At 42.5% G+C, this 21,179-nt stretch overlaps 1 protein-coding gene across 1 annotated transcript in view; it reads right to left on the bottom strand.

Annotated features, from left to right (window-relative positions):
- jag1b (jagged canonical Notch ligand 1b) overlaps positions 1–13,806 on the bottom strand; it is a 44,858-nt gene extending 31,052 nt beyond the window's left edge. Inside the window, exons 1-3 of the mRNA XM_085977766.1 lie at positions 13,542–13,806; positions 12,992–13,303; positions 1,222–1,270 (exon numbers count right to left, since the gene is read on the bottom strand). Coding sequence (XP_085833892.1) covers positions 1,222–1,270; positions 12,992–13,303; positions 13,542–13,607 — 427 coding nt within the window. The 5' untranslated portion in view covers positions 13,608–13,806. The remainder of the gene's footprint in view (positions 1–1,221; positions 1,271–12,991; positions 13,304–13,541) is intronic.
- Positions 13,807–21,179: the final 7,373 nt, after the last annotated feature.

Below are 21,179 nucleotides of genomic sequence, written 5' to 3'. Positions count from 1 at the left end.
AAGGGTTCATACAAGAATCTAGAAATATTAAACTCATCTGTAGATTTTAAACTTGTCCGGATACAAGATTGCCTTAATTTGCACAACTGTACATCATAAACCTGCTATAGATGTGAGGTTAGCTTCCCTTCGTGTGATTACAAATCTCTCAACTGTGTAAAACAAATGCAAAGATATAAACTCTCACTTATCCAAAAAGTTTAGCAGGAATAGATATGTTGCTTTCCCCTCCCCCACCCTACCAATTTACACAGTGTAATGTAGGACAAATGCAGTACAAAATCAAACAATTAAAAAAAAAAATTCATGGCAGGTGAAGTCTTACTGCATCTCTAGTGAATGGGTGATTTGTCTCCGATGCTTTCGAATAGCAAACCTCTGCCTTTTATAACCCCAGTAATATCCATGAGCTCCCCGTCGCAAATAGGGTTCAGCTGCACTTCCAAGTCACAGTTTCACATGGGACCACATAGCACGAGAAATTGTTGAGGGCAGTTCAACAATCTGTAGTTAAAAATGCTTATGTTTCATCTAGTTTCTCTATCTACAACAGGTAAGTTACTCATTTCAGTTTGTAAGTATTTAAAAAATAAAAATCCAGGAAATCCTAAACTGGAGTCAAGTGTTAATACAGACAGTTGAGAATTTTGCAATAGCTAGAGGGAATGCAAGCCTCACATACATTACAGGTTTATGATATACAGTTGTGCATATTACTTCTGGTCAAGGCCATAGGCCTGCATGACCCCAACACCTGCCATTACCCATCAGCTGTATAAAAACATTTTCATAACCAAGTAAGGCGTGTTCCTCCCTACTGGCTTCCCCCTCCCCCCAGCCCACCTGTCAGCACACAGTCTGACACTGGGAATGGGCTAAGCTTAAGAAATGACCACAAGACTGCACCATCTCTTTAGGTTAATAATGTGGAATGAAGTGTCAGAACAAGGCCCAAGAGAGAGACAAATTGAGTTATTAGTGGGGGGGTGGGGAAAAAAAATCAAAACATACTCTACATTAGATAACAATTGGCTAAGAAACTATACCACAAATCCAGCCTCCAAACTGGAGAGATCTGGAAATGCCTACCTACATCTACACTTCCAAACGGAGCCTTCCTGGTTAAGTAAAAATGACATGATGTAACGTGTACTTACTGAGCATGCCATTTCTATTTATACTGTGCACAAATCTGTAACCGAAGTAGACTCAAACACTTACTGGTGTCATTATTGTAGTCACAGGCTTCCACAATCAAAGTATAGGACCTCTGCAAGACAAAAAACAAAATGCATGCATTAAAAATCAGGAAGCATAAAAGCAACATTCTTTTTTAAAAGCCCATTCATAAAAAGGTCCTTGCACCACCCTGATATTTGTAGTACTTTGCAGAGCCTAGCAGCACACTTAAAACAGTGATTAACTATCGAGCACATTCCTTCATGTTTGAGGTGGGCAGATTTAAAAAAAAAATTAAAATTGCATTTAGGCCTTTAAATGAAAAGGTTCTCATCACCTGTACAATCGGAAGTGGAAAGAAGATCAATTACATACCACCCTTCCCCCACACAAGTTAATTTAATCTTTCATTTCCACCTCTCCTCCTGCTCCCAAATATTTAACATTTAGCAGATTTTAAACCTCAAGACACTGTCAATTTGGTTTCTGTAGCACAATGGATGTCAAGAATGCTTTTTTTTGGGCTGCTGTTGTAAGTGAAGAACATTCTGAGGTGGAAGAGCTAAACCGAGCAATACAATCTCATGGGTTTTCTTCATTTCAGCACCCCTTTCAAAAAGCTTTGTCTGTCTTAGGCCATCACTGCTCCCACAAGTATCAAGTATCGAAGGGCAGATCTTATGAATCTCAGCAGAAGAAAGGAACATTTTCCTGTCTGCACAACAAAAGCTGGTGTGGAAAACCATCCTGGAACGAAACACACCTACTCGTCACATTTACACGCACAACACTATCCCATTGGAATTCTACAACACTAGGTCAGCACTGAACAGTAATACTAGGCAAGATGAAGTCTTGCCAGGCTACTAAAACACTCACCGCCGAATTTTGATAATAGAATTCAGAGCAAAGCATTTTATATATGGTAACCACCAGCTGTAACACTCAACTTAATTCCATAGTTTATAAAAATAAAACGGTTCAAGTTATTCCATAATCTGCTTTCACACAAGGACTAGTTAGGGCAGCAGTTTTTAAAGCTTTATTTTGCCCACTTAGAGAACCAATACGGTTCAATTTCCTAAATAACCATGAAGGTCAAAATGCTGACACCAATAGTCCAACCAACAAAGCCTCAACCTTTACAGTGAATACAATCACCATTTAAAAAAAAAACAAAGGTGTGATACAGTATTTTTGGATTGAGACCCAATTATATGCGTCATATTCAAAGCAGAGCGAAACTTCAGTTTCACTCACTGATAACTGTGGGAAAAAGCCTTTAACATGAACAAAACCAGGCAAGTCCAGACAAGTACCTCACGCCTCAATTTAAAAGACTCTCAACCTGCAGCCTCAAAATCACTCGTCAGATGATAGGATCATTACCTAATGTCAGCAAAAATCTGATTACGTATGGGAAGCAATTTGAAATCGGAGGTTTGCTTTCAAGTGTAGCAACAAAAAGTTTGGATCAATTAAGCCTCAAAGTAAACAACTCAAAAGTCAATGCAAGTGCAGCTTGATATCCAAGTTTTGCATTTTGAATGCCAGAAATGGGTACAGATTATGAAGTTGGGCATCACTGAATGTAGTGGTCAAGCGTTACCATGCCCTTAATCTGAAATCATAGAATTCAACACTATAGGTAACAACTTGCATTTATACAGCATCCTTAACGTTGTAAAACATCCCAAGGAGCTTCACAGCAGCATCAAACAGAATTTGACACCAAGCCATATTAGAAGAGGTGACCAAAAGCTTGGTCAAAGAGGTAGGTTTTAAGGAGTGTCTTAAAAGGAGAAGTGGAGAGGTGGAGAGGTTTAGGGTGGAATTCCAGAGTTTAGCACCTAGGCAACTGAAGGCACGGCTGCCAATGGTGAAGCGATTAAAATAGGGAATGAGCAAGATGCTAGAATTGTAGGGCTGGAGGAGGTTAGAGAGATGGGGAGGGGGCAAGACCATGGAAGGATTTGAAAACAAGGATGAGAATTTTAAAATCATGGCGTTACCAGACCGGGAGCCAATGTAGGCCAGCGAGCACAAGGGTGTTGGGACTTGGTGCAAGTTAGGACACTGGCAGTGAGTTTTAGATGAGCTCACGTTTATGGAGGGTAAAAGATGGGAGGCCGGCCAAGAGCGTGTTGGCTTGGTCAAGTCTACACGTACCAAAGGGCATGGATGAGCAAATGAGCTGAGGTAGGGGCAGAGTCAGGCGATGTTCGAGGTGGAAGTAGGCTGTCTCGGTGATGGCGTGGACGTGTGGTCGGAAGCTCATCTCAGGGTCAGATATGACACCAAGGTTGCTCAGACAATTGCCAGGGGATGGAGTTGGTGGCTAGAGACCGAATACAAACAAACGGATTAGTTAAAATCTGATGAAACTTACAGTAAATGATGGCTCAATTAGTAAGTGTAGTTAGTAGTGCAGACTCCAGCCACATAGAATAAGGTGGTCCCATGCTTGGTTCCCGGTTTGTGCTGAGCATTCAGTGGATCTCAGCCAAAGGGCAAGACAATTAAACTGCGGTGTGCCTGGACTGGGGAGATGGAAAGGCTCCTGATCACTATCTAGTGACCCGTGCTGGAACGTGTAAGAGCACGGGCATCAGTTGAAGCCACGATCTGGCTCAGCTGTGAAGTCGCCCACTGCCAAATAGCCCTCAAGTTGACACAGTCAACACTCGCCGTACAAGCCTGCACTTGAAGAACAAGCCACTTGGCAAAAGGTAGCAGGTGCCAATGGCCCTCCACCAGTTTCAGGAGGGAAAGGCACAGGGAATTACAAATAAATGATGTGGTTACTGTTCCACCCATTTAAATGGTGGAATAGTTATGCTTAGTATTTTAGATCCCCTTACAGGAGTAGCAAGTTTTTAAAAAAAAATGAATTCCAAATGTAGTTAAATAAAAGCTTCCAGGTTGCATTACCAGGTGGAATACTACAATGCACAAGGTGTCATAACTAAGACCACGTTAATGGTTTACCGTGGACAAACTAACTCAGTCATACTTTATTACTTAAACAGTCAATATTAAAACACACACAGCGCAGACTTTTCCCATTAAAATTTTCCCCTGATGATTCACTGCCAGGTTATCAGTACGGGATAGATATCAGTATGCCGTTTATTTTTCCCATGCTCAGACTTGACCTATGCTCATCACTGAATTAATGGACAGCTCAAAACAGTGCAGTTATTCAAACCAATATATCCTGCACAAAGAAATCATTCTGTCCATCATTATAATTACTCGGATTACTCTGGTACGCAGGCAAACCATGATCTACCCATATTAACCAAGAAAAATGTAACCCTTTGGGTAGTGACATCACTGAGTTACCTTTGCTCAAAAATCAGATACCATCTTTATAAAGACAAATACATGCATTTAGTGTTTATTTTTAAAATCATTGCCATAAATGCAGCCATTTAGATGCAATATAGTGTGTCAGTCCCTTTTGAAATATTCTAAAGGCTGAATGATAGATCTTTTATTTTCCAAAAAAGAACTATATTTACTACTATGCTGGAAACTGGCCCCACGCCCCTCTCCCACCACCAGCGCAAAGGTTTCACAACTTTAAGAAATGTTATTTGGAACAATTTGTTGGAAAGTTTTGATAATGCACCACACCACACCACCCCGCGCGCCCCCCACCCCCCAAATAATTTAATGATAAGTAACAGCATGGCTAGTTTGCGATGCACAATGGAACAGTTACCAAATAAATATGGTTCATGGGGCTGGGAGAATATATATATTTTAACTACATTTTAATCTACAATGGGGAGTGAACAAGACTTCCTAATCGACCATGGAATATACTGGTAGCATTACTATTAATTTCTCTGCCAGTAAGCTGTTCAAAGGATATGGGTTGGGCTATTAGCATTTAAACTGTAAATAAGAACAATTGCTTAAAGCTTTCTCCAACACTGGTTCTTGCCAAATATACTGCTCAATTAATCAAGGGGGAGGGTGGGGGCAGGTGGTGGGAAGAAAAAGAATTGGGAAAGAGAAAAAGTTTACCTTTCAAAAAGTTTTGCGAAACTGGAGGACAGAAAAGCAGTACTGAAAAGATCGGAGACAGGATCTACACTTAAAATATTAGCCTATCTTTTCAGATGCTGATGAATCTACTGTGCATTTCCAGCACATGCAGTTATTCCCCCCCACCTTATCAATACAACACATCTGTGTTTAAGTGCTTGACCAATTTCGAATATTTGTTTCCTTAAAAGAATCCTAGCTTTCACCAGGCAGCTTAATTAACCTAAAAATTTCATTACTACCACACATAACGGTCAGAATTTTGAGAGTTGAGTTCTGTAAACTAGGAGTGGAACTATACAATAATTCCAGGTTCACAATATTTTATGATTTTCAAATCAATTATATTTCTACTCCAGTTCCAAAGTGAGAAGAGGGATTATCCAGTTCAAAAAGAATGTAGAAAATCAGTCACTAATTGTTCAATGCCATTAAGGAGATATTCCAATGGGCTACAGGGACTATATAATAAAATACCGTAGAGATTTATCCAAGTCACGGTCAGAATCTTGGATCAAGCTCTTATGCGATGCTGCACTGCAAAAATAAAATCATAGAATCATAGACTGGCACAGCACAGGAGGCGGCCATTCGGCTCATCAAGTCTGCGCCGGCTCTTTCGAAGAGCAATCCAGTTAGTCCCACTCCCCACCCTTTCCCCATACCCCTGCAGTTTTTCTCCAAGTATTTATCCAATTCCCTTTTGAAGGCTGTTATTGAATCTGTTTCCACCACCCTATCAGGCAGAGCATTCCAAATCCTAACCACTCGTTGGGTAAAAAGGTTTTTCACGTCTCCTCTGGCTCTTTTGCCAATCACCGTAAATCTGTGCCCTCTGGCCCTTTAGCCACTAAACAGTTTCTCTTTATTTACTCTATCTAAACCCTTCATGATTTTGAACACCTCTATCAAATGGATACTAAAATGCAATGTTAAATTTTACATTCAAACATTCGCATTTAGCAGACTGGAGTGCATCTGTCAATTCCTACATTAAATTCCAACACACCCAAGGAATCAGCAGGCATTCAAGAACAGTAATTAGGCTGGGGGAATTAAAAGGCTAATTAGCAAAGTTAAAAAGGACTTTGAACTTACCATCTCTCACCTCCAAAAATGAACCTCGGAGAGGCCCATAGCCCTTCTACTAGTTATTTATCCCTTTAGTACAGTATTAAACAACAATTTTTTAAGATTTGCTTCTTCCAGCACAGTCAACAGTTAGGAAGTTTCATTTATACTGTGGAATAGTTTTATTTCATTTCATCTGAAATACCTAAATGTGCAAGGGCACGTCTAACTAACGGCTGACATCGTTAGATGCCCTGCCAGAGAAAAATTTGGCCCAATATCCTGCAAGACGAATAGCAGCATGGCTCGACTATACTCAGGCCACTTTAAGGGAGAGGAAGTGTCCAGATACAAAACTGAAAATTGCTCTTGTTTCAACAACCTGAGCTAAATTAATAACCTCTGGCTCCAGAACAGAAGGGAAACACTTCATTGCCACATTAAGTTGAGATGTAAAACAAATTAATGATATAAGCAGCTGCTGGCCTCTTTTCCTTCAAACATCAGTGGCCAAACTGGCAGCTGAAGGCCAGCACCCTTCTATTCCAGCAGCTGTCCTTCGGTTGCCGAACGATGAAAGACAAAAGTACCGCTATCCAAACTATGTGTGCAACATCCCATAAACTGGGCTGATGTCTGATCTGGCAAGCCTGTTGGAATAATTAGTATCCTGTGAATATATAATATGCTGAAGTTGCCATTATGTGAAGTTCTGGTGTGTCTGGAAGCTCAGCAATGCTGAGTCTACTGGTGCTTCCTGTTGCTTGTCCCGTATTAGCATTATTTCTGGATGGCTCCATTATATTCTGTAATCCTCAATGCAGTCAGTTTGCTTTTGCTATTGTTCTTGGTTAATATTAGCAATCCCCGCCTGTGTCTGGGTGGCCAGAACACCACTTCCTAGACTCAGAATACTGATAAGCCAAACGGGTTTTTTTTTTTTTTTTTAAAAAGGGAAAAAACACATACACACAATGCATAGCACAAGTTATGCCAACATTGACCTGATGTAAAAGCTATGCTCTTTGCATTTTCTAAGCTTGGCGAGAATAAAGCTTTTCCATTATTTCTAGTCAGTACTTGAGTTACTTTGGAGAAAAGCATCCCCATTGATAAATCTATTAAATGCACCAGTTATTGAGGGTGCAAGGTTAATAGAAGCAATACCTTGTAGTCAGCCAGGCGCATCAGTCAGGTTCATGAAGAGCAAGTCTGGACAAGAGGTCTAGTTACTTAGGGTAAAATTAAATAAATGGAGCAGTGCTTTAAAAAAAAAGACTTTGAACATGTATAAGCAATATTCTCTAGCCATTTCTATTCATCACCCTAACAAGCATGTTCCATGCCAGCCTTTTTATACACCACTAGAAATTGGCAGTCCTGGAGCTAGGGACCAATTTTATCCTCCAACTAACTGAACATTACTCCACACAAAATGGCTTCCAAAATAAATTGGCCATTTTCATTGACATGTTGTGGTTTCCTGATGGTTGCACCGTTTGTGGATAGTAAGCATTACTGCTGATACTAACACATTAAAAAGCCCCAACAGATTTTTCAGTTACACTGACTATTTTGTCAATAATGCCAAGAAGCAAAAGGGTCCCCATTACATTTGATCCACTACATTCTTTATTCAAGAGGAACACACACACACGACAAGATAGTATTGTCCAGCTCGTTGGCTCTAGGATCAAGTTCAGTACTTAGAAGTGGGCATTCATCGTATCTGTGAGAATGTGAAAATATACATGGTATTAAGCTGAAATCTGATCACAACTCCGGGGAGTGCATGACCAACTGGAATCAGAGTTTTCAAAAGTGTAGCAAGGTTCCCCCTCTCTATTCTGTTTAACAAGAACATTTCTGTTAAATTAGGCCATAAAACAATGTGCCCACTGGCATAAAGAGAGATCATTTAAATAAACTTCATCTACCTCAAAAGAGTGTGCTTTTTCTTTAAAAAAAAACCCATCCGGCATCTGAAGTTGATTACCATTCTTTGATTGTGCCAGAAGGCAGACTCAGTGCACTGACTGACTAGCCAGAGATTTCCCACACACTTTCACACAGAAAGTACCAGGTGCAGCCTCACTTACGCTGCCTGGAGACCACAACTGCATATCAAATCCATGGGAGTTCTAAAATGACAACAGCAAAGGGATTTTGCAATGCTGGAAACATTATAGCTCTGTTTAGTAGCTGCCCCAACTTCACCACATATTCTTTCCTTGGCAAATTACCATCATGTTGCTGAATGTTATCACTGCAAAGTGAATACATTAAAAAAAAATAAAACTCTTACAAATACACAGTTATAAACTTGAAAAAATAAACCGGATGGGTTTTCAAAAAGTTTGCCTTTTCTTGAAAATAAAGTTATTAATGTATTAAAATGCCAATCAGAACACATCATCTCAATAAAGCTGAACCAACTTTCAAATCAGTGCTTTAGTTCAATAGAAGTTTGTTATCTCAGCTTCTTGCGGATAACTGCTATCAATTGGCTAACCAACCAATGCCAAGACCATGCTTTAGTTTTCTAAACAAACTGAAATTTGATCCAGACATGCCAAAAGGGAAGAACTAACACTGATTATTCCCAGAGGGAACCCACTAACTTAAGCAGAACGAGTTCAAGACTTACACACATGAACTGCGTAAATCCAAGCTAAACTTTAATTACTCCCACCTTCTTGAATAGGATACACGTGGGTGCAACATAGCAGGGCTTCGACATACTGATCCCAGAATTTCACTTAGGTTTATTCACCAAACTGATTGTAACCAAACTCATTTCCAGCCTAACTACAATATATTAAGTTAATTCAGGAGTAAGACTGGAAATCACTGTTCTGCACCCTCCCTCAAAATGAAAGTCACCATAGGTTTTTAAAAGTTCCAAAACTCTGACCTGAAAAGCAAGTAAAGTGGGATAGCAAAGTTAACATTTTAGTTAGCATGCTTACAAGACACTATTTTGATGGTATTTTAAATTAACTTAAATACAAGGCAATGAGCCATAACAGTAGTTTGCATTATACAGTCAATAAGATCCAGGTATTTGAATTACAGCACCCAAAGATATATTACACATCTGACTATTGCACTCAGTTTAGTTTTCCTATTCCACCGTGCATTGCCATGACCATAGCCTGGTCATGCTTTTCTGAGCCGTTCTGCATCAACAGCAGGACACAGATTTACTGGGAGATAATGTGGGCTCCCCCCCCCACCCAACCATATGCAAGAAAGTTAAACTTACTAAACTACATTAGAACAGCCATGTATACAACCATGCTAACACTTGTCGCATCACTAAATAAATGGTGCAGGGTTTTAAACTCAGGTTTGACTTTTACATGCAGTTGTGTCAACTCCTTCCAATGCAGGTGCAGCTCTAGTGCGCACTAGTTATTCCTCTATGCTAGGCTGTTTCTATGTTTCCTAGCAACCCATTCAACCTTCCAATCATCTAAATGAATTTACAGCCCACCATCTCCACACCCATTACTCGCATTTCCCCGTCAAACCCAACACATCAGAACTGAGCTGTAAAACTATTTGTGCAAAAGTATCACCTTCCAATTTACTATTATATACAACTGTTCCAACATTCTTGACTTCTCACTCACCTACTGTGGTAAAATTTACATTTGCTTATTTGCCATAATGGCTGGAACTGCCAAGTACAAGCTCTCTGAATAAGCAAGCATGCAAGATGACAATGTCCAATTAGAGCTCACCTTTCAACACAAAGAGGGAAGAAAGGAAGTGTCAATAGTTGTAGTCAAGGCAACGCAGCTTTTTGAACCATATACCCCCAATTACAAGGAATGTGCTCCTTTGTATCAGGTCATCTATAATACTAAACCCATAACAAGGAACTAAAAAACCCCAATAGCAACAGAATGAAAGACCAGTACTCTGATTATTATGGAGGTCCAAGTGCAGGGGATGCAGTTAAACACGACATTTGGACATGGCTGCACTATGTATCACTGCACAACTTTACAGACAATACTTTCGTCTCCCTCTCGCCTCTCCACACTGCATATTCACATAAAGGCCATTCACTAATACTTCAATGACTGCTTACTTGACGAATACAGTACTAGTAAAGCTGACCAGGTGCTCGATAAGCCAACAAGCCAAAATATAACTCGTGAGAAACTCTGTCAACTGACTTATCAATCGCAAATTTCATTTTATCTTGTCTTTTATTAGGGGCCCGCACATAATCAAGATAATCCTCTCCTTTACAAGCTGCAACTCAACTGTCAGTCACAGTAACAGACCCATTGAAGGAAATTGCTACTTTTTGTAGTATTGTATGCTTCAGTGGGACGTCCTTTCATTTAACACTAGGGACATGGCAAGAACTTTCCTCCGATAGGGGAAAAAACCTGCAGTGCTGTAAACTGTGTTCAATTTCAAATTGTCCCACAAACTTGCACTTCCATTAGCAAAGTACAAATTCGGACCGATATACAGCACGATGCAAAATAGCCAGTAAATTAGAATTTGTAGACTCGCATCAATTGTAACAAGACCACAACTTTGTGCCACTCATCTGCCCATCAATCTTTTGTTCATTTAAAACCTTTCAAAAAGTGAAAAAGATAACTTTGATTACCCTAAATGGAAATAGAAAGACTACAATCAGCCACAATGCAAGATTAGCATCTATGTGCTCTCAATGTGTGTCATGGGGAACTGCCCATTACTATTCATGTGTATCGGAACATACAAATGAGTACTTATATTCACAAGAGCTGAATTCTGATTTTTTTTTTTTTTAAAACACAAATCAAACCCCTAACAGTTAGATTTAAAAGTGAAATTCCACCAATTTTCATGCTACAGGCATACTTTATATACATCCGCAGCATTACCACTGTAAATGTTTACCTATTGAACTAACAGCTTTCAGAAACTTCCATTGTCACAGCCTCCCTCACATGGAATCTGACTCAACAATTTCTTACTAAAAAAGATCAAAAAGCAAATTTACTTGGCCCTTTTTCCAGGTTTCAGTGATAAGAATAGTTTTAATTCCCTTGACTGAAATTAGATTGGAGGAATCCAATATGGTGTTGTAATAACAGACACCTACTTTTTATAAACTGTGGTAGATATGATGGAGTTACAATTTAAGTCTAAACAAACTTTTTTTTTTTTTTTAATTACACCACATTGGGGCCCCTACGCTTTAGTCCCACATCCCAATTAATCAAAACACACACCCTCGACCCAACACATTAAACGGAGAGGCTTGAAAAAAAATTAAAATCCAAAATATAAGTGCTGGGTACAGAGGTGAAAAAGCTTTGGGTGCATTGCATTTTGCAGCCACACCATACATCGAAATTCCACATCGGCTCAGCGGGAGAGGGTTTGCAGGTTAAGATGGCAATGAACACTCACTTTGCAAAACATTCTGCTCCTCCCTCTATCTCCCCCCACCAAAAAAATACACTGAACTGTGATAGAGAATGCACAACAGTCCTCTTTAAAAAGAAATACAACTGCATCTAGCTTTTGCTTTGCAGTCGGTGGCCCCACCAGTCAAACGTCGCCAATAAAACACACACACACACACAGCTGTTCGGTTTTAAGCAAGTGTAAAAAAAAAACTTGCTTCAAAACAAGTGTTAAACGTGTTTGAAAGCAAGTGTAGAAAGTGTAAAATTAAGCGTCAAAACTGCTTTAAAACAAGTCTTAAAACTGCTTGTAAACAAGTGTAAAAGGTGCTTTATAACAAGTAGGAAACTGCTTTAAAACATTAGAAACGGCCTTAAAAAGGGTTAAAACTGCTTGTAAACAAGCGTAAAAGGTGCTTGTAAACAAGTGTAAAAGGTGCAAGTTAAACGCGAGGTGGCACCAAGGTGAGCAGAGAGAGAAAGCCAGCCGGGGAGAGGGCTCCCAGTGTCTACGGCGGGCTCCCTGCCCCCGCCCGCGGTGCACGGGCTCCCTGCCCCCGCCTCTGCCCGCGGTGCACGGGCTCCCTGCCCCCGCCCGCGGTGCACGGGCTCCCTGCCTCTGCCCGCGGTGCACGGGCCCCCTGCCCCCGCCCGCGGTGCACGGGCCCCCTGCCCCCGCCCGCGGTGCACGGGCCCCCTGCCCCCGCCCGCGGTGCACGGGCCCCCTGCCCCCGCCCGCGGTGCACGGGCCCCCTGCCCCCGCCCGCGGTGCACGGGCCCCCTGCCCCCGCCCGCGGTGCACGGGCCCCCTGCCCCCGCCGCACGGGCCCCCTGCCCCCGCCGCACGGGCCCCCTGCCCCCGCCCGCGGTGCACGGGCTCCCTGCCCCCGCCCGCGGTGCACGGGCTCCCTGCCCCCGCCCGCGGTGCACGGGCTCCCTGCCCCCGCCCGCGGTGCACGGGCTCCCTGCCCCCGCCCGCGGTGCACGGGCTCCCTGCCCCCGCCCGCGGTGCACGGGCTCCCTGCCCCCGCCCGCGGTGCACGGGCTCCCTGCCCCCGCCCGCGGTGCACGGGCTCCCTGCCCCTGCCCGCGGTGCACGGGCTCCCTGCCCCCGCCCGCGGTGCACGGGCTCCCTGCCCCCGCCCGCGGTGCACGGGCTCCCTGCCCCCGCCCGCGGTGCACGGGCTCCCTGCCCCCGCCCGCGGTGCACGGGCTCCCTGCCCCTGCCCGCGGTGCACGGGCTGCCGGTTCCCGGGACTCACCGGCCATGCGAAGTTGAAGGGCAGCACGATCCTGCGCTCACTGCCGCTGCTGCCGCCGCCTTTCAGGTTAAAGGTATTGCCTCCGATGACCGGGGTGGAGGAGAAGCCGAAGCTGCACGGTCCGCCGGGGGAGACGCGGGACTGATACTCCTTCAGGCAGACTTTGAAGAAGGTGTCGCACTGGGCCCGCACACACTTGCGGTCCTGGGGATTCCTGCTGCTCCCTTCACAACAATTCCCATTCTGCAACTCGCCGTTAATGTTCTGCATAAAGTTTATCTGCAACTCGAACTGCCCCGATGCCAGGGATAGCTGGTGGTGGTGGAAAGAAAAAACAAAAAATAAGAAAATGCAATTGGAAATATATATAAATAAATTATCTAACGGAGTGGAGCAGTTAAACTATTGCAAAAATAGGGAGAAAGTAATCTTAAATAAGGAGCAAATTATTACAACTGCACAAGTTTGCAATTTGCAACAAAGTGTGTTAAAAAAAAGTGATTTATTTTTAAAATTACTACGAGAGGCGAATGATCCACACAAAACCTACCTGGGTCCGCAAGACGGTAAGCCAGAGAGCAGCAAAGAGTGAAATCCTTCTACAAACCATGCCCATGGCTTCGCCTTGCCTGCACTTGGATGAACTGAGGGTGGAGCGGGCCGCCGCACAGCAATATAGTCCACCGATTCTCGCATGCACGACTGGAGAAGACACTTGCTATATAAAAAAATTTTGAAAAGAAAGCGAATCATCAATGCAAAAAAAAAAGCCTCTTTTTTTTTTATTATTCTCCTTTTATTTTCCAAGAGCGACTCTTCGCCCCCTCCTCCCCCCCACCCCAAAAAAAATCTCCTCCTCGATCACACACAAACAAACCCCCCCCCCACCACACACATACACAAAAAAAAACAGCCGTCTACTGATAGTGACTGCTTCATCTAGACAAGGAGAGAGACAGACGTATGCGTTCATTAATATTCATTAGTGGGCTTGGGCAGGGGCACAGTCAACGCCCACTTTTTTTCCAGACCAGTCTTTTTGAGAGAAAAAAAAGTTGGTTTATTGGAATGGCAACAGACATAAAAATTGTGCCACAGATGGGGGATTTAAGCGTGAACATACCAAACAAAAGTGTGGTGGTTGGGGGTGCGGGGGAACTTTTAAAAAGAGGCTTCTACAAATACACATGGGAAATGCACATTATTATATATATATATATATGTATATGAATTATTGCTGCTCCCATAATAAAATCGACTCATTGTTTCTTCAGCATGAGTGTTGCTGCAGAAGCTTATGATTTTTTTTAAATGTTAAAGATAGTGAAATGAAAGTGATTTGCTGTCAAGTGTTGTTGCACGGCTTCTGCACACACAAAAAGGAATCGAGTTGCTGCTTTCCTCGTGTTGCACCTGTAGGCGTCTCCTCTCGCCCATGTGGCTGCTGTTGGTCGCTGTGTCAGAAAGCAGCGTGCAGACTGAACGCAAGAAGAGTTTATTGCGTTGCACTACCTTCCAAGTTCACGATAGATGAAGTCTAAATATTTTGCAAGAGGAAAAAAAGTTGTAGGTGCTTTTAGGGATATCAATCATGCAATTTACCTATCATCCCGGCATAAGTCTTGCTCAGAATGGTTAACAACAGTGCTTGACGAGGGCCTTTTCTTTGTCTAACAAATGCTGGAGTCAACTCACTGGTGAATCTAATCTATGTGAAGTAGTTAAAAAGCTTATTTGGTCCCAATCAACATTATTGATAAATAAGGCTGTGACTGTTTCCCTTTTCGCTTCTTATTGGAGGTCGTGTCAGAGACAATTCGGGTTTGCGAAACTGAAAGTTACCGAGCAAATCAATTATAATCGTCAATTATCTAAATTATTGCACCTTGTTCACATTTTTAAGTACCTGTTGCAGCTCACGTTTTGAACAGATCTGGTCAAAGTCATGATTTACAAGGGAACTGCCAATTTAAATCTTGATTAATGAATCTTTTCTGCATCACTCTGAAATGTTGAAGTAATATAGTTGATTTCAGATTAATTGCATAATATCAGCGTATCTTGTTAAAAATATAAATATTTTCAGTTTGCAAATTGTAAGGTTGGAAATCAGTCCTGCTCAGATGCTCAAGTACCTTATGAACATCAGTAGACTTCTGCCATTGACTTACTGACTTGACTCAGTTATTTTTTAATATGTAGTTTAAATTGAAGTTTTATTTAAAGAGATTTTCTATTACACTGTAGATGCAACATAACGTGCGAGAGTGTTGTAAAGCTAACAGTAATGAGGCATCTGTAGATATATTGAGTTTTTTCAGTAGTAGATTGCTAGAAAATAAACTAGTTAATCGTGGGAGCTTGTGTGCAAATTGGCTGCCACGTTTCCTACATTACAACAGTGACTACACTTCAAAAGTACTTCATTGGCTGTAAAGCACTTTGGGATGTCCTGTGGTCGTGAAAGGTGCTTTTTTTAAATATAGAGAGCATGAGTGATAGCTTGAAGTGATTACAGGACAGTAACTCCTCAAATTGGTTAAGATAATATCTCAAAACATAACCACTACTTCCTGTCCCAATACAGTTGCGACATTTCCTCAAGGCTTCTCTTCCTCTGCCTGCATGGTCACCTCCAGTGTGCCCCAGGGCTCCATGTTTGTTCCCTTCCTGTTCATCATCTAGATGCCACCTGCTCCTGAGTGACATCATCCACAAACACAGGAGCAGCTCCCACATATATAATGATGATGTGCAACTCTACCTCTCCGCCACCACCATTGAGTTGTTGCTATATTCTCTAACTGCTGGTCATGGATGAATTGAGAGTTCCTCCAGCTCAATATCAGCAGAACTGAACCCAGCCTATTTAGTTTGCAAAGGACTCGTATGGCTCTGACTTCATCAACATTCCTGCGCCCGGACCCGAAACCCCTCTCAGGAGCCGGCACCTCACAACTTGAGCCGTCTCCGGGAAATCCCCTCCATGCCTTTTCATTCTGCGCGGAGGGGTTTCCTGTATGGGCTGCTCTTGCACACCTTCCATTTTGCCATCCTCGTCTGCTGTCCGGACATGCCTTGGCGCACCATCTTGCCGTCCGGAGGAGGCAGGGGTCCCCAATGGAGGGCTCTCTATGCGGGAGTCCTCCCTTTATCTATTGGGGACTTGACCTGGAGGGTGTTGCACGGAGCAGTCCCGTCCAATAAATTATTAAGTCGGGTCACAGACTCCCAGGCTGCCTGCCTTTTCTGCGTCCTGGAGGAGTCCGTATTCCACATCTATGCAGAGTGTGAGAGGTTGCAGCCCCTCTTCCACTATTTGAAGGGGCTGCTCCTTGATTTTTGGTTGCACTTCAGTCCCACGCTCCTGATCTTTGGTCACCCAGTGCGGAGGGGAGCAGCCAGGTCAGGTGACCTCCTCGTGGGACTGCTCCTGGGCCTGGCCAAAGTGGCCATCATTTGGCTGCCACATTTCCTACATTACGACCCTGAGAAATGTATTTCTTGGCCATGCTCGCATTCCTGAAGTTCCTTCACTTGCTGCTCAGTGTCCCCTTTCAAAAGCCCTCTAAGATGTTTTCTACATGAGGACAGCTATGTAAGTTGTTTCATTACAGTGAAGCTTGAACACTTCACCTGCTGGCTATCATTGTGGTGGTACAATATTCTGGTTAAACTGTTATGGACTGAAGTTTGAAAATTAGCTAGGAGATGAGGTAGTATGCAGTATCAGATAAATGCTAGTATAGAAATACCAGATTTTTAATGATAAAAAATGTAAGTTTAGGTACACATTCCATACATATGCTGATGACACCAGCTTTACCTTGTGCTACCATACTCAGCTCCATGACTGCCACTGTGTCATCTAATTGACAGTCTGACATTAAGTCATAGGTGAATGAGACCAAAGCCTTTCTGTTTGGCCCAATTCTGTACCCCTTCCCAGGTGAGTAATCTTCACGTCCTGTTTGACCCAGAGGTGAGCTTCAACTCCACTGTTGCTGAACTCTATCACCAAAAGTGCCTATTTCACTTCTCCAACATCAGCCACCCCCGTGTCTATGTCAATCCCACTGCTGCTGAAATGCTCATCCGTGGTTGTCACTCTCAGGTATACCTCTCCCATACTTTCTTGGCTGGCCTCCCCAAGTCCACCCTACACAAACTCCAATTCAACTGAGAATTCCGCCACCCATATCTGATCCTGTACTAATTCCTGCTCACCTATCACCTCCACCCACCACTCGGTCTCCAGCCCTGATTTCAAAATTTTCATCATAATCATCAAATTTCTCCATGGCCTTGCTTCACCCTAACTCCGTAACATCCTCCAGCCCTACACCCCACTTTTCACCCACTGCTCTTCCAATTTGCCTCCCTCCACTGCACCATCAGTGGCTGAACCATCATACCCTGTACTCTGGAACTCCCTTCCCAAACCCGTCCTCAAAAACCTTCTCAAAACCTACCTCTTTGAGCTCATCTTCTATCGTCCCCCAACTCCTGCTCGATATCCAACACCCCCTTGCTTTGTGGCATGTATTGGGACATTACGATAGAATAATGCACCACTTAAATGAAAGATGTTGTAATGTAATAAGAATTTGTATTGTATGCAAGAATATATAAGTATATTTAGTATATAAGGGGCGATTTTAAACCTACCTACCCAGCGTAAACTGGGCAAGCGGGCAGTTACAATTAGTCAGTTAACTTACCAGCCGATGTCCTGCACCGATCCCACCATCTTCAATTTTAACCATGCTTTTCTGAACAGGTGGTAAGGATGCCCGCATGAAGCTGGCGGGGTCCTTCTTTAAATTGGACATCATCGGGCCCCAACTGCAATTTCAACTGTGGCCCGAGCGGGGAAAGCTGTTGTGGCTCTTCCACCAGCGGGAACAGGATCAGGAGAGGCCCAGACAGGTACTTTTTCAAAACATTTCTTGTGGGTCCTGGAAGAGCCAAGCTCCTCCCCTTCCACCTGTGAGAGCCTCCTGAAACCCCACTCCCCGCGACTTACCTCGTTGCCAGTGACTGTTCTTTTGGTGCTGGTCTCCTGCAGCCTGAAACTCCGCTTCTGCCCGTCAGCCAGCTGCCGGCTTCAGGTGGGCAACTTTCTGGCACAATGCAGATGAAGCCTGGGAGTTAAAATCACCCACGCCTGCCTGATTCCCACTCCTGGTTAACATCGGGGCTATATTTTATGTACTTCATACCATTAGTGTGTATGTGTGGATCCTTTTTTTTGTATATTTCCACATTTTTGATACCAAAAATATAAATCTGTAGAAAGAAAGACTTGCATTTATACAGTGCCTTTCATGACCACCGTACATTCCAAAGTGTTTTACAGCCAATGAATTACTTTTGAAGTGTAATCATTGTTGTAATGTAGGAAACACGGCAGCCAATTGCACACAGCAAGCTCCCACAAACAGTAATGTGATAATGACCAGATAATTTGTTTTAATGATGTTGATTGAGGGATAAATATTGGCCAAGACACCGGGGATAACTCCCCTACTCTTTAAAATAATGTCCTGCGATCTTTCACGTCTACCTGAGAGAGCAGACGGGGCCTCGGTTTAACATCTCATCTGAAATACGGCGCCTCTGACAGTGCAGCACTCCCTCAGTACTCCACTGGGAGTGTAAGCCTAGATTTTTGTGCTCAAGTCCCTGGAGTGGGACTTGAACCCATCACTTTCTGTATACAAAATCTATTTGAAGCACATCATATAAAGATCATAATCAGTGAACTAAGACAAATATTTTCAGATCTGAGATAGTCATTGTGAAAGTATGATTTTTATTTCCACTTGTATTTCTTCACTCACTCAATACCTAATATTTTAGGTTTCTCACGAATGAGCTTAAACAATGTATTTTGTAGCTGCCCTGATGGCCCAGCAGGTAAATGCACCACATGGTGTGGTAGCATGAGGCAATTAGAACAAAAAGGTCACAGGTTCGATCCTGAGTTAATTGATCTCAACACTGACAGGAAACGATGGGGGAATTTAAATTGGCTTCAATGTCCTGGGACCAGAGAGTGAAAAAAAATCAGCCAGTGTTTCCACTCATGATAATCATGCAGTGACATCAAGTGAAAACAGGACCGGACTTGGTTGTGATGCCTTTCATGGGAATAGCCTATTGACACTCAATACCTAAGTTCACACCACTTCAACAAGGTGACGTGTGAAACTGTACTCCACCATGACTCACTACTATCCCAGAGAGGATGGGCTGAAAATTGGGGGGAATGTAAACAGAATTTACATTACATTGTTATACATAATATTCTAATAAAATATGCAGCATAATATATTGATAACTCCCAGCTACTGTGGGGAAAAATATGTGAGAGGAAACTGCAGAGGCCACTTTGTACATGTAAGCTAGGAAAGTTTGTACCGTTAATAATACTGTAGTAGCCACGCTGCACATTATAGCACAAGATATGAATGAATATTTGCAACTCAAGCAAGCATCATAAAATAATGCAATTCAGGATTCTGTTATACTACAAGTTCTGGTTTGAGAGTGATACCTGCTTAGAGTGATGAAAGTTGGCAGTCCAGTGTTATGTTGCTGTCTCAGCTTTGGTCTTTGGCCAGAGTTCTGTGGATACCTGCATAGATCGGGGCACAGAGTTGTACTCACCAGCATCCTAATCTCAATTCAATTTTCAGGTTAGCAAAGAGCCAAAGGGATCATTGGCTCTCTCCTGACATTAGAAAGGTGAAAAATGAACTGTAAAAAAGCTTCTAGTTTGCTATTTCGATACATGGGAACTTTTCAAAGTTTGCTTTCCATTTGTTGCTTCCATACTGTATATATCAAAACAATGTGAATCTACCTTATTTAGATAGTCTCATACCACTTGCCTGATTTTGGCTTAGATAACATTTATGACCAGAATTAGACCACATATTTTATATTGATGCAATACCAAAATCACTTCACAACAACACAAACTGTGTAGTATAACTGTCTTACAAAAGGCACTAATTAACTGGAATTCAGTAGAATAGTTTTAGTTATTTGTGTGAACCCAGACAAATTCCCTTAAGTACTAATTAAACCTTTAGTTTTCTCTTTCTGAAGTTAATTATGCTTTCAAAGAAAGAAAGACTTGCATTTATATAGCACCTTTCACAACCACCGGACATCTTAAAGCACTTTACAGCCAATGAAGTACTTTTGAAGTGGAGTCACTGTTGTACTGTGGGAAACACGGCAGCCAATTTGCACACAGCACGCTCCCACAAACAGCAATGTGAAAATAGCCAGATAATCTGTTTTTGTTATGTTGGTTGAGGGAGAAATATTGGCCAGGACACCGAGGATAACTCCCCTGCTCTTCTTCGAAATAGTGCCATGGGATCTTTTACGCCCACCTGAGTGAGCAGATGTGGCCTCGGTTTAACATCTCATCCAAAAGATGGCACCCCCGACAGTGCAGCACTCCCTCAGCACTGCACTGGAGTGTCAGCTTAGATTTGATGTGCTCAAGTTCCTGGAGTGGGACTTTGAACCCACAACCTTCTGATTCAGAGGCAAGCGTGCTACCAACTGAGCCATGGCAGGAATACATTGAATATTTATTCAACCCAGTATACTAAAACACTATAAAAATTCAGAAGTCATTTAAAAGGTGATTAAGAATACATAACTTATAAGGCTTCCCAAGAAGGAGGTAAATTATACAAATGTTCAATTTTATAAGCATAATTAGAATTGATATTTTAAGTTTATTAGTGCACAATGCTTTTTGCCCACCCTTTCAGTTATAGTTTACATGTAAGTTTGTATATATGTGCATGTAAATATGTGTGTGTAAGAATAAGTAGATTGTGAAGGATATATGAAGAGTTGCAGGATATGATTAATATACTATTGGTGGGTCTAACCATAGTGCCCTCAGGATAACTCATAGAAGGTGAATTAGTAAGTTTAGCCTACTGGTGAAATGCAGATTGTATTTTCACAATGCATTCTCTGTATCTACCTATAGTAACCCCTGCGCTCCCTCCTTTGCCGCCCCCCCCCCCCAGTACACATATATGTATTATCTTTATTCTGCCTTTCTTCAACAATCTCACTTTGAATTGAAAGTTTCATTATATAATTTTACAGCAATCTGACTCAATTTCTGTACAAACAGATTTGACAAATA

The sequence above is a fragment of the Somniosus microcephalus genome, chromosome 3 (genome assembly GCF_052327205.1).
Source record: "Somniosus microcephalus isolate GS21.2 chromosome 3, FLI_Smic_1.0, whole genome shotgun sequence".
Lineage (NCBI taxonomy): Eukaryota > Metazoa > Chordata > Chondrichthyes > Squaliformes > Somniosidae > Somniosus > Somniosus microcephalus.
Note: the sequence above shows the minus strand (reverse complement) of the source record. Positions and strands in the feature narration are given on the sequence as shown.